This window comes from Orbicella faveolata, unplaced genomic scaffold (genome assembly GCF_042242905.1).
Source record: "Orbicella faveolata isolate gen_17 unplaced genomic scaffold, um_ofav_v1 contig_34, whole genome shotgun sequence".
NCBI lineage: Eukaryota > Metazoa > Cnidaria > Anthozoa > Scleractinia > Merulinidae > Orbicella > Orbicella faveolata.
Window position 1 is genome coordinate 3,954,260 of NW_028301563.1, and position 18,515 is coordinate 3,972,774.

The following is an 18,515-nucleotide window of genomic DNA, read 5'->3' on the forward strand; positions in this document are numbered from 1 at the left end:
AAACAAGTTAGCGTGCGAGCGTGACTATGAGCGTGACATGCGAGCGGCGAGCCGCTAGTAGCACGGGCGTCGGAAGATGAGCTCTTTTCGCTCGTCTTCCGACGCCCGCGCCACCAGCGGCTCGCCGCTCGCACGTCACGCTCACAGTCACGCTAGCACGCTTACGTGCTTTGCGTTCTTCCCCCACAGTTTTCGAGGAAAAGAGAGACTGCTGGCAGTCTAACGAGAAAGCTGTAGAGGCTGCAGACTTTCGAACCCGTACGCCATCACAATCACATGTTGAGGTTCGAGTGATGTCGATGCGAATGTTTGCTACAGTTATAAATCCGCTAGGAACGCCCATGAAATTAAAAAACACGAAAATAATGTGCTCAATATGTCACGAGAGAGAGAAAAAAACCACTTACAACGGGGTTTTCGAAGTTAGCAGCATACTTAGTTAGAGGTCAGAACAAACCAAATAGTAGCCGGCGGATACTTTGCATATCAATTTAGAGCAAAGCGAACTTTATCAGAACCTACAAAGGTGTACGTTTTGTTACTACAGTCGAAACTCTACTTACGGCCACCTCTCTTTAACAGCCACTTTTTTGTCCCGCGGACGGTCCGTACATTTACTCTTGTTTTAACCTCTCTACAACGGCCACCTCGCCACGACGGCAACGGCCACTAAAACGCGTACCAACTGCCAAAATAAGCTCTCGACAACGGCCACTGAGAATTAACGACTGACGAATGGTGTAAACAAAACCCAATGTTTTTAAAGATCACGAAACTTGATACGTACCGGGCGTCGTTGATCTCTGTTTCTCTTTGGTGTCTGTTTTATTGATTTTATTTGATTTTGTAACATACTTATATGCCACCATAAGCATTTCTTAAGGACAAAAATGTTGCACCCCCGAAAAATCGCTAGTGTTATGATTACACCCCTACCTCCTCACAACGACCACTTTCGTTTGTCCCCAAGGTAGCCTTTGTTGAGAGCTGAGGTTCGACTGTATCATGAAGATTAAGAATTAGCCAATCGGATTTTGTGTAGTTACGAAGCCTGCCCCCGCGTTCCTTACTATTAAGCTTTGGTATTGCTCTGTATTAGCGAACACTGTGTTTATTTTAGGTGATAAAACAGTGACGTTAAAGCTGTAACAGTATGAACGTCAGTCACATTGTTAATGGAACACAGGGTTGTCTGTTGCTAACCATTAGATACTTTGCATATCACCTGAACAGCTACGTTAGTCCACAACGAGCGGTTTACTAATTAGATCAAAGCCCAGGGATCAAAGTAATCTTTATCAGAACCTAGAATGGTGTACGTTTTGTTACTATCATGATAATTGAGAATTAGCCAATCGGATGTTCTGTGGTTATCAAGCCCACACCTCTTTGTGTTAGTAAGCACCTTTGTTTACTTTTGATGATATAAAACAGGGCGTAAAAATGCAAATCGATTACCAAGGATCGCTCTAAACAAGTGTATTAGCTGCGAATTATCTACAAAGCTTACTCAACATTAAAGAAGTTGCTGTGTTCCAGAAGACGTCTCAGTGTTTACTACTGTTTCCTCGCCTCTCGGGACTAAGAAAGTAGACCCTGCACATGTACCTCTGCCATCTTGTAACAAGTGCCGCCTGCCAAGTGATTAGCTCTGGCAGAGCTTTCCCCATTCCCGTTTAGTGTTTCCTTTAGAAAAAAACCCTGTTTGCCAGTCTTTCAGCCCCCTGCCTTCAACTGTGTGTCTCGCGCCCTCACTGTTCAAGCCGTCAAGCCAGAGTGCCGAAATCTACCAAGCTCGCTTTTGCCGGTAAACCCACCCTACAGGCCTAAAACCTATCGTTAGGAATAACTCCTACTGACACCCGGTGGCATTACGAAGGATAATTTGCTCAACTTTAATGATTTCGTTTTCGGTGCTTTTAATTAATATCAACTAACTTTCTCGTTTATTCTATTTCTTTTTCGTTTTTGATTACAACAGTCACTAAGCCGCTGATCACAATTATTAACTGCCGATGGTTTAAGGGAGCTACGTCACAGTTTGCCCATCTTGAAAAGTTTGGCCTAAATTTTTCAAGTTCGTCGTTTGTAACCCGTGTTAATCTTCTCCATCGTTAACCATCCTTGTTCCTTGATGCTTTATTATTATATTTCTTTAGTGTTTTTCTATCTTAGTAAAGTATTATTTTTAACCTGAAAATACTAAAATTGCAGTCAGGGATGGACATCAGAATTAAAATTTGTGCTTGACACTGACTCTTGTTAACGTTAGACTGAAACAACGTTAATAAAACTTCAAAGACGTTTCGACCAAACAACTTCGGCCTTCATCGGTTTTTTAAAAAGCCAACTGAGTGACGGTTTTCTAACGGTTGACAGTTCTGCGCGTGCTACGCCAGCAAAAACATAACGAACGACCGCTGCGCGTGATGACGCGAGGGATTTGTAAACATCTGGGATGTCAGTATGTTCGTTTCCCGCGTTGTTGTCTCTCTGCGAATACCAGGCCTGGAGAAAAAGTCTCTCGTGAAAATTACGAGCCTTGTCTACAATTGTCGCATGGTCGAAGTCTATACTATGGACACATTGGTTTGCGTGTTGCGCAACTTTGGAATTGTTTTCTCCAGCCCGAACCGCCCGTTTATGTTCTTTTAACCTTGTTTCCAAGGCTCTGTCTTCGTGTACTATGGACAGACTGACAAAGTCTTGGAACATCACACATAAATGAAATGTTCATAAATAGTCCCTTACAATTAAATTGAATTTTCAAAACGGCTCTCAGTTTGGTAAAGAAAGATGCTCAAAGAAAACACCTGAGACGAGAAAATAATGAGCCAAACGATCGCAACACTTCAATGCAACATATCGCAATATTGTTGGGAGCGTTTGGCCACCCTGTCGCGATGTGTTGTGACATGTTGGGTGCTGTTGGCTAAGGTTTGAAAATGGTCAAATTTGACGCAACAACACCCAACCCAACATGTCGCAACGGCTGGCCAAATGCGCGCAAAACAATGTTGCGATACGTTGCGTTGAAATGTTGCGATCGTTTGGCCGGGGCTTTTAGACTACAACTAGTCCCTCTTTCCGTTACTATTCGTCGTGCGTCACGTGTCTGCTCTAATCCCAGTCCCCCTCGTGTCAGTTTGGAAGTGCTCAGAAGCTTCTCTGGGGGAAAGTTGTGGAGAATCCAGTTCGTCTAGCCCATTGAACCACTCATCAGGAAATTTTTTTTCTGAAGCTAGTAGAGCAATTTTAAATTGAGTGTCGTAAGACCAAAACCAAAATCAGTTACTTAGCAATTGGACAACACAGCCAGTCTCAAACTTGTAGTAAAACCAAAACTTAAGTAGTTGCCTGATTACTTTCGACACTCAATTAAAAACCGCACTATCAGTCACAATGTACTGGAGCAAAACTTAAGACAGTGACTGATAACCGTGTAGTGTATAAAAAAGGGCCGAAAATGTAGTATTTCAAATAAACGTGACATTCGGAAAATCGCAAAAATTGATTCCCAGCTCGAAAAGTTAGTTTTTTCACAATCGCAAAAAATAATTTCCACAAAATACAATAAAATCACCGATCCGCAAAATTAAACTACCGCAAAAATTTTATGCCACATGGTAGATTACATTTCTCTCCTTTTTACAGCACGATTTAAGTAAGGGCAACAGAGAAGATAATATGTGGCGCGAAGCTTCAGTTGATTCGAAGACTCACGCGGTGCGCGGTGTATTTTCCTATAGGGGGCTGAAAGATTTCAATTAGGGAATAAGGATATTGTGAAGAGACGCGAATAAATGTTTATTTTGTACAGCGGATATCCCCATTACAGGTTCTGATTTTCACGTGGAGAGGAGAATTGAGTGGAACTTCATATCACATTTTAGAAGATTTAACCCCTCGAAATGCCTAAATCCAAACGAAACAGAGCAGGTAACTATATTTAAAACATATTTGAAGTGGAATCATTGGCATTATAAGTGATATTAACACCAAAAGAAGTGATTACTCCTATGACGGCCAACTGAAAACAGCTTGTCCACAACAGAGAACTCAAAATCATTGTATTTCTCAGAGCCAGTATAGTTCATGCTGCTGTAAACCTTATTTGATTTCAGTTCAGGTTTATAGGATTGTTTAAGAGTTTCAAAACCCATATTCGTTGTTGCGGGTCGTGATGATCGCGTAGTAATCTCGCTAAGTATTAAACTTGGCTTTCTGTTTTGTAGTTTCGCTGACAAAGGCAAAGAAAAAAGGCTTAGATTTAAAAACAGGACTGGTGAAAGAGGTAAACTGTCTTTTTGTTTAAGTATCATCAATATCACGATCAAGGTTTTGATGGAAAATTAACAATGATGTCTTTTTGTGAGATAGATCCAAGAATGTGTTGATAATTATGCCTTCATCTATGTATTCTCGGTGGAAAACATGAGGAATAGTAAATTAAAGGAAGTCAGGAATGAGTGGAAGCACAGTAGGTGAGATAGTTGATGAGAGAAAAAATAACTTTTTCAAATAACACTTCATAGTTGAATCATGAGTTACGTGACTCAAACCTGTGGCTAATTTAATCAAAATTATGTTTAAATACCGGATTACTGTTGTTGCTGCTTCTAATAGTATTGTTTATTATGTGCTAAATCAATGCAACTGTATCGTTGAACTCAACTATATTTAAACTGTTCTATGATAAGGATTACTTTGGTGGTCTTCCATGATCAGTCAGTGTAAAATGCAGACTGCACACTGCAGACTAGGCCGGGGTAAAATGCAGACTGAGGGTAAAATGCAGACTGCAGACTATAGAATAATTATTTTTAACTGAATCATGTTACCATTTCTATCATTGAGAGCTCACCGGAGTGTTATATAGGCTAACCTGAGTGATATTCAGGCTAATCCGAGTGATATGCAGGCTAATTGGAGTGATATTCAGGTTACCCTGATTGTACACTTTCACTGCAATTAGCCTGAATAGCTCCTTTTATAATAAGCACTGGATAATGTAAAAAACATGCACTCTGCAGTCTCCATTTTACACTGATCGCTTTCATGATTGGATGATCATGAAAAACCATACATGCGTTTTTCTGAGGGATTTTTCATGCATTTGTTAGTGATGCAAGCAAAGCAGTCAAGATTGTTGAACGGAAGTCACTTTCTAAATACATGTAACAAACAATGTGACTATAAATGAAATTAATCTAAGTGTTTACTGTACTGTTAAGACTACATGTATTTAACATCATGATCCATGGTTATTTTTTATTTTCCATTCCAGGTTTTTCTTTGGTAAGAACAAAGTTATGACCATTGCACTTGGACGAGAAAAAGAAGCAGAATACAGAGAGAACCTACACAAGATAGCTAATGTAAGTGTAAACTTCATGTCTTAGCATTACATTGAAGGAAATATTTAACAAATCGAATGTGGTTTAGCGTGGTCTGTACCCTTAATGACAACGATACACGTCATCACAGTGGTTTGTGGACTCACGAGGTGCAGCTGAGTGAGTCCACAACAAATTTTGACCACTGTGATGATGCATATCGTTGTTGATAAGAGTACAGACCACGCTAAACCACATTTCGATTTGTTTTTTACCACAATATCAATGTCAAAGAAAGTGGTTTTTTTTTCATAGTGCAAGCTGAAAAAGGCATTGTGCAACACATTGATGCGAGCAGCGTTGTCTGGACTCTTATCGACAACGGCAAATTAGTGAATCAGATTTGGAGATTAGTAGCAATTGTGGTAAAAATAGGCATTAGTGTTGATGGAAGTCTTGTGTGGTAGATGCTTTAAATCTGGAAAGGTAAGGTAATGATCGTTACTGTCATCACCTCTTTCATTAGGGTGGTAAAGGGGGGGTCAAGATCACGTTTCACAGAAAATGAATTGGTTCTTTCACAATTCACGAGAAATAAAATTGGCATTTCATGTTTCATGAAAAAAAAATGGAATTTTTTGACATGAGCTTATGTAACTTAGGACATTTGAAAAGTTACGCCCAAAGCACAGCTTTGTTAGATGCCTTTATCATTCATCTGCCTCTTGCTCTGTGTGCAACAAAAAGAAATCCAAGCAAGAACACGAAGAGGGATGATTGTCCTGTTATGGTCACACAATAGTGTTAGTTACTGTCCAAAATAATAGAAGACACAGCCAGAATCATGGTTCACGACGAACTGGAATTAAATACTTTTTTCTCATTTCACAAAGAATTATTTTGCAAAATCACAGTTCACTGCTTCTAATTAAATCATGATTCACGAAAAAAATCAGACCATTTCACATTTCACAGGAAAAAAATTAGGCCATTCACGAATCATGAAAATACCCTTTACTACCCTCTCTCATGGGATTAAGCACAAAATAATAATTATAGTAATAATGATAACAATAACGATAGCGATAATAATTGAATATTTACCCAGGATAACCTTTCAGTACAAAGTGCTGTTGTCAACAGGGTCCTGCTGACTAAGAATTAAAAACTAATAAATAAGAATTATTAAGACATATAAAATAAGATACACATGTAAGGCATCAAGGAAAGGTGATGCTTACAATCTATCTACTGACTGGTTGTTACCTCAGTTGTTGATGAATGACAGTGATTTACCTTTAATAATTTTTTTTAGAAACTAAAAGGTCAATGTGGATTGATGTTTACAAATCAGGCAAAAGATGATGTTGTCAGGTAAAGAAAAGGAGTAGAAATACTCCAAGTCATTTTATGCTACAGAAACTGGGATAAGCTCTGGCCTGATGGGCCACTTGGCTCGTATGCAGACCTTACCAATCAGTCTGTCAATCATTCATATTTTCCAGATGGTTTAAAGATTACAGTGAGCTGGACTATGCCAGATCAGGCAATGAAGCAACAAGTGATGTCACAATAGATGCAGGTGCTCATTCTGCATTTTATTCCTCACAGAAGTGTGATATCCCTGATGCATAATGTGCAAGTTTGAATAAAACTATTTAACTTTCAGGTCCTCTAGAACAGTTTCAACACTCGATGGAACCACAGCTCAGGCAGCTAGGCCTCAACACAACTCTTAAGAAAGGTACTTGCATAAAGAATGCATGTGTCATAGTTCACATGTCAGTGGTCTTTTACATGTGTGCATATGCATCAGTGTTGTATGGGATGGCTCGCTCGCTCGAATAAAGAATGTCGAGTTTTGCTGCACTGCAGAATTGTCTTGAATCTTGATTCAAAATTACAACATGATGTACAAAGAACATACAACCCAAGTTTATCCTTATCTTCTTTTCCATTTGCAAATGACTGATGTCCACTTTGATTTTTTTTGTTGCTTAATGATAATAGTCAATATCTATCTGCAAGCGATCTGGCATGGATGACAAGATATCTATTGTAAGTCTTTCTCATTGAGTGTTGTGTGGTCATTCCCTGGCATGTATCTAATGAAGATCAATTTAATTTATAGGAATCATAACTCTTGAAAGTGATTTTCAAATATGTAAAGAGGGTGATACGCTTACCCCTGAACAAGCAAGACTTCTGGTAAGAAATCTGTTGATATTATGTAGCTTAAGTATGCACTGTACTTGCTTGTATATACATGAATGATGAGCAAACACCCTGTAAGAAAGCACGTGTTCAAAGCTGTGTTTCTATTAAGCAATAAGACTATGAGCTCGAGATTTCATCAACTATCACGCATAGAAATCGAGAGCGAATATAGTATAGTATAAATCTACTAGTCGTTCAAAACTTCATCTAAATTTTCTTCACATACACTTCAAAAAAGGCCAAGAAGCAGCCATCATTTTGTTAACAAGGGCACACTGCTACACTACTCAGTATCTATCACAGATTATAGTTCACCACTAAATTCTCTCCGATTCTTATTGGTTTAATTAATCATGTGACGCGATAGTGTTCGTCTGCAAAGAGACACTATCAGCCCATAGTGCCTGTCCGAGGAAAATACCCGGATGGATAGTGCTCGTCCGTGAAAATGTTTCTGTAAATAAGCGCGCTAATAGAAAATAAACAATTCAAATTGTATTCAGTGGATTTCTGATTGCTTTCTCTTTCAAATTTATATTTGGCTTTCACGGCTTGCATCTAAAAAAGTTGAAAATGATTCAATATGATTTTTGAACTGGCTCGCAGAAGAAAATTTAGTGGTAAACGATAAAGACAATAGAGTGTTTATGTCTTGGAACTATCGGTCTGATAGTTGCCCCTTGAAAATTTGATGTTCTAAAAACTAGCATATTTGCCCTCGAAGCTTCGCTTCTCGGGCAAATATTTGTTTTAAGAACATCAAATTTCCGCGGGGCAACTATCAGCCGATAGTCCCTCGACAGAAACGCTCTATTGTATAAATAGATAGTGAATAGCGTAGCCAATCAGAGAACGGTATTTGTGATAGAATGCTAGTAGATTGATACTAAACTTGATAGAAACATGAAACACAATTTTCTATTTCTTAGTCAGTGTTCCAGGTAAGTTTTGATGGAGTCAATATCTTGATAATAATATTCTTTATGTATGGATTATTATTAATGCATGGAGTAATCATCTTGTGGTACCAGTCTTTATTACTCTTACTACGGGCAATAAAATAATCTTCAGTTGATACCACTCAAAGAGCAACTAATTTTATTTATGAATATACAGTCATGTACCGTCAGGAATATATTTCTACATACACGTAGATGCCTTTGGTTCATTTCCTATTTTCTCACAAATTCTGAAAAACAAACGCCATTCAACTTCTTATAAAACTATCTTTGACTTAGTAAATAAACACAAAAAGATGCAGAATAATCGTGTTTATATTAATTGATCGTGCTTAATATATAAAGTAATCTTGTTTATTTATGCTCTCACTATAAATTGGTGTTTGTCTGCATTTTAGGATAACTTTAAATGTAAAATAAGTATTAATATTTTTTTTGGCAATATTTCACTTAGTACTAGGAGCAATTTACATGTCACTGAGTATATACTGTTCTGTGTTCATCTCAAACAGTCTTACAAAATAGTGGATTCTACATAAGTACATCTATGTAATGATCTGTTCAGACAAAGATTTTAGTACAGTCATTGATAACAGCAGCTTCTGTTTGCAAAATTATGTTTTCTATGAAGTAATCTTCACTTCACTCTTACAGAAGGTAGTAAAGACATCAATTGTATTGTTCAAATACAGTAGAACCCCATAATCTGTCACCAATGGGCCACAAAAATCTAAAAAGTCACTGACTGAGCTTTTGTTCAGGTCTGAATAAAGTGTCTGTAATGAGGTGCTTTTTGACGGGTGGCCATGAAGTGGGGTTCCACTGTATTACTAACTAGAGATATAACTTCACTGTCTCAACATGTAGTTGTAAAAAGTCAATGATAAAAGCCTCTGTAACAAATGCGTACCTTTGGATCAATTATCTGATACCTTTTTAAGTTGTTATGTTTTTTTTTACTAATCTGTATACAGCTTTGGAAACAGTTTGAGGTTATAAATGGCGTGAAAACTAAAAGATAGATTTTTGCCCTATCTTTGTCAATAACCTATCTATTTTTGTTTCTATGAACAGAAACTCTTTGGAAACCCAATGGCTGAATTTCACATCTCTCTTTTGTGTATGTGGTCCAAGAATGGAACATTTGAAGAACTTACTTAGATTCTACTGAACAAACTATTGCTATCTGTAATATAAACATTTTAAAATTTGAATGTAATAAAAGACATGGAATTTTATGTCAATGCTTGATGTTTTAAAAACTCTACATTTCTTCTTTGTCCTAAAAACGAAACGAGAAAAAAAACCAACCAAACAAACAAACAAATTTAAGGCATGCAATAAAAATTGTTTTAAAAGATTAAAACTTCATTAGGCTAATAACGGGTGGCTTGTTCCTACACTGTAGATGAGTGAAAAAATTGGCATTCATTATGTGTTGTAATTTAAACCAAAATCTCGTGGGTAAATGGTTTAAAATGGCATTATTCGACTTCCTGAAAGGAAAATGTCCAGAACTATCTGATTCAGTTTTGTTCGTTTTGACCAACTTGAAGCTTCTGGCCATTGCTAAAACATTTTTTTAGCCATTGTGTGGTTCCAGAAAATATCCATACCCACCCAAGGATGGTTGTTGGAAGTAATTTCCATGAGAGGGGAGGGAAGTGTCAAAGCCAAAATCATTAAAGGAAAGTGTGAACAAAATTGTGATTTCCAGGGGGATTGGGGGAAGGGGAGGGAGGGGGGGCATTCAAACCAAAAAACTCTTTGGGAGGAGAATGGATATATTCTGGAATGAAACACTCTGCCATATTACCTTCCAGCAATGCAGACATAGACCTCTGCCTGCAGGCTGTTGCATTAATGGCCAACTTAGAATTAGAGATTACTAATTTCTCCTTACACTGCTTGCAGGTTATAAGAATTGAACCAATGATCACAAAAGTAAAATTGTCTTGATACATGATCAACTCTCCTTACTAGTAGTTGCCAAAATGAAAGGTTTCCAGTAGGAAGAATCTGTAGATTGACTCTGGTGATTCAAGAGTATGCATTGAACCTGTCTGACAAGCTGCCTCTATGAAGAAGGTCCTACACTTTCCACTTGAAGTGGAATTACTAAAACGTATTATGAATGAATGTCCTCTGAGTGACATTAGATGATATTGTGATTTTGCCATGTGAGGTTCGACTGCTTTCTGTCTATTCCTAAATTATCTTATCACTTGTTAAAAGCAGCAATTAACTTTTTAAGCCGTCCTTTTCCCATTGCTTCGTCTTGTTCCCCTTCCTGGCCCTGATCACTGCTGGTGTTGCTGTTTCCGTGGCTTTTCCCCTCAATGTGATATTGAGTAGAAGTGTTCCCAGAGGAACCAGGTTTTAGTTTTGGTTCTTTTTCAGGTTTTAATTTTGGTTCTTTTTCAGGTCTTTGTTTCGGTTCTTTTTCAGGTTTTTGTTTTCCTTCGTTTTCGGCTTTTTGGTTAGTTTTTTTCCCATGTCTTTGTTTGGGTTCTTTTTCAGGGTTTTGTTTCACTTCTTTCTGTGTTGTCTTAGTATTTTGTGGAATCTGTCGCTGGCTTTCCTTGCTTGCCTGTTCCAGCTCTCTTCGTATTTGGCTGGGTGATTTGTAAACCTCTTGTTCCTCCTCGAGTGCAAGTCTTGCAGGAATTACCTCTTTCTGTTTCTGTTTCTTCATTTCTCCCTGAGCAAGATTTAAGTTTCTATCGGATGGCGGTTTGACGATTTCATCATCCACCATAATCATAACGCTGTAAGGTTGCACATCTGGTTTATCTTTCCTCTTCCCATCATTTTCAGTCTTCTCTTTTTTGCTTCCCCGGGGCCACAAAGCCGGCTTCATTTTGTCTTTCATCTTTCTCGGCCTGGGGACTGGTTCTACTTGTTCTGGTGGATCATTGACGTCAATACCAGCGCTATGTGTCACGTGATCACCACGTGCGGCATTTGGTTCCTTGCTCCAGTCATGCGTCAAGTTACTCATCGTTTCTCTTTGGTTGTAAGGGACTGGTACGATTCGTTCCAGTGAATCAACAACGTCACCTCTTGGCCCATCTGTCACGTGATATTTACTGGAGATGCTTGTTGGTCGACTGTTAGTGACGTCACCATCAATATCATCTACGTCGCTGTGTGGGGGATCAGTGATAACATCAATGATTGCGTCATTATTGGCTTCAGTGATCGCGCCATCTGTGACGTCAATGATGACGTCATCTATATCATACATGTCAGTGTCTCTGTTGTCATCTTGATGGGCTTCTTTCATTTTCATTAGTTCTTCGAATGGGTCTAGCACTTCGTCGTTATTGTTGTTTTGGTGAGGTTGCCGAGCGTCTAAAGGATCAAAAGTGACAAGCAGTGGATGGTCAGGGAAGACAGGAGGAGATGACGATCGAAATGTGAGATCTGTGACATTTGTAAGTGAGGAGTTATCTGATGGGAGCGACTCGAAATGAAACAGATCGTCTGAAGGTGACTCAATCAATAATGGCTGCTGGCAATCATTTGACTGCTGATAGGCGCTCTGTTGATCCACAGCATCATCTGTTCTCACATCAAACACATTCTTTGCCATGTCTGTTGAGCTTGTTGTGTCTGGTGGAGATTCAGTGACAATTTGTGGGTGATAGTCGATCTGTAGATCAAGAACATCCCCTGTTTTCACATCAAATGGATCTTCCACCATATCTGTGGAAGTTTCTTCGACAGATGTTGACTCAGTGAAAAATAAGACCGGTAAATCTTTTGTCACATCGAACAGATCCTCTGTGGCAGTTGTTGGCCCTGATGGCCCCTCAGGAACAACTGGCGACTGATAGTCGATGTGTAGCTCTGATGAAGCCTCGGGTTCCCAAAAAACAGGAGCATCATCTGTGGCTGGTGAAACGGATTGAAGATCGGAGGCGTCCTTTTCTGCATCGTCCAGTTTCTTGGAAAATTCTTCTTCTGCAGCTGCTGATTGCGTGTCGGTTTCAGGAACATTAACAGTCTCACTAGGAATAACCTTTACCACAGGGATTCCAGAGAAACCTTCGTTATCTGAATCCACAGGGTTACGTTCTTTAGAATCAGCGGAAAGTATATTGTTCGGTTCTTGCTTTGCACCTTTGTCATTAACAGCGATGCTTTCATCGATGTAGTCAAACATGGACTGTGTTGATCTGAGTGAATCCACAGAGCTATCTCGGCTTCGGTTAGATCGATGACGAGTCCGAGCTCGGCTGAGCCTGCCATACTCGGCTAAACTGTCAGCGCTTCTTCTCCGCCAGTCTTGAGATGCAGGTCTTGTTCCATGTACTCTCATTTCATGTTTCTTTATGTCTCTGAGGAGTTCATTCTCCAGGTCGGTGACTTTGGTTTGAGCTGTACTTAGTTTGTCAGACCAGTCGCGAATCAACTTGTCAGCTTGAACGGGATTGGCTTGCAGCTCGGATACCCTAGCGACTGTGACTTCTGACTCGACAGGGACGTTCGCTTTTTCTTTGTACAACGACTCCAGCTTTGCCAGCTTTGCCTTGACATCAGCCAACTCTTTCGCGAGTCTATCATTCTCGTTGCAAACTTTCTTGTAAGAAGCCTCGGTTTCTTTGAGTTTTCTGGCAGTCTTTTCAGACTCGACTTCCATGTCGTCTATCTGTTCTTTCTGCATTTTCAACTTAGCATCTTTCCTGGCAAGCTCCTTCTTCACAGACTGCAAGGCTCTTTCAGCGGCGTCGCGGTTGTAATTCGAATTCAAGGCGGTCTCTTCTCGCTCCGCTAGATTATTCCGGAATTCATCACTGATCTCTTTTTGCTTTTGCAATCTTTTCTCTAGCTCTACATTCTCTTCCTTCGTGTATTTCAACTTTCTGTTAAGTTCTTCCAGCTGACCATGTAAGTCAGCGTTGTCTCGTGTTGAATCCTCCAGCTTATGTTCCAGTGTACCAATTTTTGCGCGCGTCTCTCTCAATAAATCTTCCATCTCGGTTATATTTTCTTCTTGAGTCTCCCTAGTTGTTTCCAACTCGGACAATGTCTTCTTAGTGCGTGATAATTCGTCTCTCAGCTTTGTTTTTTCCTCCATATCTTTGTGTTGAATATCTTCGTTCTCTGCTTTATTTTTCTCCAGTAGCTGAACTTTTCTTTGAATAACATCATTTTCCCTGTCTTTAGCTTCAACTTTTTGCTTGAGAGCCAGTCGTCTTTCTCGTTCGTACTCCAATTCATGGCGAATGTCGCTGCTAATCTTCTCCAGCTCTTCTCTCTTGTCTTCAAGCGCTTCTTGTTTGGAAAGTAAATCTCCCAACTTCCTTTCCATCTTCGTAAGCTTTTCTTTCAAATCAATGTTCTCTGTCTCCGTTTTGTCAATTTTCTCGCGCGCATTTGCAAACCTTTGTTGCAGCAGTTGCTCGTTTGATAGTCCGTTGTCTCTTGCCATTTCTAAGTCTGAAATATTTTCTTCCGCAGCTTTCAGTTTCTTCTCTAAACTGGCAATCTTCTCCTGACTGGAATTCAAAGATGTTTGAGCATTTTCAAACTCCTTTTCTGTTTCGTGGCAATCTTTCTCTAATGCGCGGCACTCTTTTTGAGACTCCTCTAGTTGTGTTTCAAGCTTTGTAATTCTTTCTTTGGCCTCGCGCAAGTTTTCTTCCATTTGGGAATTTTTATCTTCGCCTCTCTCAAACGCTGTCTCCAAATCTGTTATGCTTTCATGAGCTGCTGATAATTGTTGTTCAAGAGCTTTTGCTTCATCTTGAGATTCAACCAGTAACTTCTCCATTTCTTGTTGGGTCTTTAATGTGTCATCCAAGCGCACCCTGAATTGTTCATTTTCTTTGTGTAATCTACTGTTCTCATTTTCGTAATCTTCAAGCTTGTCAACCAGCTCTTCCACTTTCTTTTCTTGCCCAGAAATGATCCTTTTGCCTTCACTATTCTCTAATTCCAAAGCCAAGATCTTCTCCTCCTTTTCAGCAACAGTTTGCTCTAGATCTCTATGACTGTGCGCCAATCTTGTCTTTTCTTGCGATACTGTGTAAAATTGTTCCTTGGTCTCTATAAGTTCAGCCTGAAGATCTGAAATCTCACTTTGGTTATTACTCGATAGGGACTTAATTTCAGCGTGGCGTTGTTCAGCGAGAGTCAACTCTTCTTGAAGCTGTTCGACGTGATTGTCTTTCTCTCGGATTTCTTCTTGCAGCTCAAAAACCGTGCGTTTGTTCTCTTGCAATGAATTCTCTAAAGTATTGTTCGCATCCGTTAGTTGTTGTCGCAATTCTTCATTTTCTGTCTGCAGATCTTTCAAATTTTCAGATGCTTTCTCCAGTTTTTCCTCTTCCTGGGCAATTTTTTTCCTTAAATCTTTGACTTCGTGTTCCATTCCTGCAGACCCTTGTTGGACAAGAAGTATTTCTTGCTGTAATGCTTTCGCTTCTTTTTGGATATTGCGATACTCTCGCTCTGTTTCACCCAGCCGAACCTGCAAATTAGCATTGTTCTGTTCTGATTGGTTCAGATGTTCTTGTAAAGATTTCTCTGTATCGCTAGAAAATTCTTGCTGTCGTTCTAAGTTTCGAATGATATCTTGAGCTGTTAACAACTGCTCTTCGGCGTATGAACTTTTTTCCAAACGCTCGCAAGTTTCTTTCTGTTTTTCTTGTTCCTGTGCAACTTTTTCTCTGAGTTCTTGGACCTCGCGGTCCAGTTCTGCAGAACCTTGTTGCACATGTAGTATCTGTTGCTGCAATTTATTGGCTTCTTGTTCCGCGTTGCGACATTGCTGTTCTACCTTACCTAACTGAACTTGCAAATTTGCATTGGCTTCTTCAGATTGACTGAAAAGCTCTTGTAAAGATTTTTCTTTGTTGCGTGAAAGTTCCTGTTGTGTTTCATAATCCAGAATTAAATTCTGAGTTCTAAGCAACTGCTCTTCAGCCTGAGAACTTTCCTCCTTGGAGCTGTTTACAAACGTTTTAAGACCTTCTTTTTCCTCGCATAACACCGACAGCTCTTTCTGTAGCTTAGCAACCTCTTCATCCTTTGCAGACAATTCTTCTTGCATTATTTGTTGAAGCTCCTCTTTGTTTTCCTGAGCTATTTTGCACTCGTTTTCCATGTCTTGGAGGTTTTCTTGAGCTTGTTCTAGCTCTGATAACAGCTGTTCTTTCTCTGCGGCCATCTTAGCCAAACTCGCCTCATAATCGTGAAGTTTTCCTTCCAGTTCTTGAGTTCTGTTCTCAATCCGATGAACCTTCTCGCGAAGAGGTTGTGTAGTGGAACCATCCAGCTCATCGTTCAAATCGATGAGACTCTCTTGCGGTTCGTTTTCCAATGATACTAAACTGTTTTCTGGACTTGCTTCCAGAATGGGTTGCAAAATAGCTGTTTCTACCGGCTCATCATCAAAACGCAAAATCTCTTTCTCTGGCTGAGGTGCAATGAATTCTGTGATTTTATCCTGTGATGGAATATTTTGCTGTTCTTCCAAGGCCTGTGCGAGCATCATTTCCCTCTCTCTTAACTCTTTGTTTTCTTCAATCACTTTACGTAGCTCCGTGTCCATTTGCAGTTGTAAACCCCTGGCTTCTTGTTCCCGATCTTTAAGGTCTTCGTTCTGAGCAATGACATCTGCTAACTTTTTCTCCGTTTCCTTAAGTCTGCGAGTTTGGGGGACAAGATCAACGTTAGTTTTATCTTCTTCGTTCGACAGTAAACCTTCCTCGTGCAACACAGACTGTCTAGGGTGAAATTTGCCCTGCGAGAAAATTTCTCTTCTAAGTCTGTCAATATCCTTTTCTCGTTCCATGTCAGAGAACCCACTGTCTGGGCTAGCAGGGTCTGCTGTGTGATGTGATGAAAACCCATCCTTTGTAACACCTTCTCTATTAAGTGATCTTGCGGACAGCTTCCCAGATTTTAACAAGTCAAGTTCTTGGTCGAGTAACATCTTTGCCATTCGTAAACCCTCTATCTCTCTATTTTTCTTGAGAATTTCATCGGTCAAAGTATTCATTTGATCGTGAATCTCTAGCAGCTCCGTTTGTAGTTCTTTAATTCTTTCATCCTTTCTTTTCATGAGAGTTTCATGAGCATCCAACCTCATTCTTTGCAAAGAATTTTGCTCGCGGGCACTTTGAAGAGCCTCCTCCAATTCCTCAATCTCGGTTTTGCAGGTTTGGAAATCGGCCCTCAGTCTCGCATTTTCTTCGTTTAAATCTTGGTTATTTTTCATAACATCATTCATTTGATGCTCATCTTCAGCTTCCATTTGCTTGGCTTGTAATTTTCTCTCTAATGACGCAATTCTTGCTCTTGAATCCTCAACTGCTGCTAGCAGATCTCTCTTGTTCTCTTCGCTGGTGTCGTAAAACCCTCGAGCTTGAGCGAGTTCTTTCTTGGCGAGGTACAATCGTTGCTCGATTCTCGTGTATTTCTCGAGGTTCGCAAGCACTTCCTGGTTCAACTCGGTTTCTCTGTCATCATATTGTTTACGCTGTCTCTCCAGTTCATCGACCTTGCCCTGTAACTCGTGCAGTTGTAGTTTCATTTTGGAAATCTTGCCGCTGCGAGCTTCACTCGTCGTTTCTGAACTCAACCGATCAATCTCCCTGTCAGCATTTTCTTTCTGTAACCTTTCGTTCTCAACCTTTAGTGAACGCTCCTCGCCCCTCACGGCAGCAAGCTCCCTTTTCATGGCTTCCACTGTTTTGATTAAACCTTGGTTCTCTTTAGTAACAGACGCCAGAAACCGTTCTTTGTCATTCAGTTTATCTCTGTAACTTTCGCATTTCTCACGCAAGGCCAAAATCTCTTTCTCCAATTCGGACAAACTGTCGCCAGAAATATTTGCTTTGGAATTTGCATCGCTAATACACCTTTGTAAATATCTACCTTCCTTTTTGGAACTACTCAACTTTTCTCTCAGCGTGTTTATTTGCTCTTCGCTAAACTGCAGTTCTTGTTGAAGTCTTGTTTTATCTTGCTCCGCATTCAGTCGATTTGCATTCACTCTCAACACTTCGTCTTGCAGATTTTTAACGTCTTCGTGCAAACCTCGGTTTTCAGCTTGGAAACGCTTCAGCAATTTGTCTTTAGATGCCATGTCTTTGTTGTAAGACTCGCAAAGCTTTTCCTGTAGAGCAACTTTTCTTTCCAATCTAGCGTACTCAGTTGTCTCGAATTTGCGAAGCTTTTCTCTCAGACGTGAGTTCTCCTTCATCAGCGTTTCGCTCAGCTCGTCGGGTTCAACGTAACCTGGGGAAATTCTATAACCACGTATTCCATTTTCAAGTGTACGACTTGCTGACTTCAGTTGTAGATTTTCTCGTTTCAATGTTTCAACATCCGTTTCTAATGTTTGTTTAGCAGCTTTCAGTCGTTCCATGGAAGCCTCTCTTTCCGCCTCTTCCTTGCGATGTTGCTGACAAATTTCTTGATGTTTCAGGAGCTGTGCATGCATTGTTTCGAAGCTGGAGATTAATTCCTCCTTCTGAGTTTCCATTTGTTCAAAGTACTCCAACAGGGACGCTTTCAAATCATCCTCTAATTTCGACACCTGCAAGCCCAGCGCTTTAGCTAGGCTATCACGCGCGGCCGCCGATTTATCATTTACAAAATATGTAGTTTCATGCGCACGATGGTCGAAACTCGGCGAGTCAATCCCCAATCCAGAATTCCCTCCCTCGTCGCTGTCGTGCTTGTCATCGCCATAGTTCTCCCATACATGGGCGCCGTTCAATGCCGAGAAATCGCCATTCTGTCCGTTGAAACTTTCCGTATTAGTCGAATCAGTAAGCGCCCTTAATTTGACGAGAGTCTCTTTCGCTAGTGCAAGTTGTTTGTGGATATGTTCTTTATCTCGTGTATAATTCGCCATGTTCAATTGGGCATGGAAATTCGAGTATCGCTGATGTCGCCTTTTTGTTGTGTCAAGCGGTCCAACACGACTTCACGGAGGCGAAAATACAATCCATTCAATCGGTTGTTAGATTGATCATCGCAAAAT

At 40.0% G+C, this 18,515-nt stretch overlaps 2 protein-coding genes across 2 annotated transcripts; one reads left to right on the forward strand and one right to left on the reverse strand.

The window, feature by feature from the left end:
* Nucleotides 1-3,818: 3,818 nt before the first annotated feature.
* On the forward strand, nucleotides 3,819-9,750 carry LOC110068075 (mRNA turnover protein 4 homolog). The gene is made up of 9 exons (XM_089270582.1): nucleotides 3,819-3,939; nucleotides 4,236-4,294; nucleotides 4,381-4,484; nucleotides 5,288-5,378; nucleotides 6,652-6,710; nucleotides 6,842-6,918; nucleotides 7,006-7,080; nucleotides 7,468-7,544; nucleotides 9,587-9,750. Exons 1-9 carry the CDS (start codon nucleotides 3,912-3,914, stop codon nucleotides 9,671-9,673), a joined length of 657 nt encoding a protein of 218 aa, XP_089126708.1. The 5' UTR covers nucleotides 3,819-3,911; the 3' UTR covers nucleotides 9,674-9,750.
* Nucleotides 9,751-10,609: 859 nt separating this feature from the next.
* On the reverse strand, nucleotides 10,610-18,511 carry LOC149104338 (uncharacterized). The gene has a single exon (XM_089270580.1). The coding sequence runs from the start codon at nucleotides 18,384-18,386 to the stop codon at nucleotides 10,734-10,736; it is 7,653 nt and encodes a 2,550-aa protein (XP_089126706.1). The 5' UTR covers nucleotides 18,387-18,511; the 3' UTR covers nucleotides 10,610-10,733.
* Between the last annotated feature and the right edge of the window lie 4 nt (nucleotides 18,512-18,515).

Bases quoted from the DNA above. Each gene is read 5' to 3' on its own strand.
- LOC110068075 (XM_089270582.1), top strand. From the start codon at position 3,912: ATGCCTAAATCCAAACGAAACAGAGCAG. The intron at 4,295-4,380 runs GTAAACTGTCTT...TTTGTGAGATAG, and splicing joins AAACAGGACTGGTGAAAGAG to ATCCAAGAATGTGTTGATAA. The intron at 7,081-7,467 runs GTACTTGCATAA...TTTAATTTATAG, and splicing joins CAACACAACTCTTAAGAAAG to GAATCATAACTCTTGAAAGT.
- LOC149104338 (XM_089270580.1), bottom strand. From the start codon at position 18,386: ATGGCGAATTATACACGAGATAAAGAACATATCCACAAACAACTTGCA.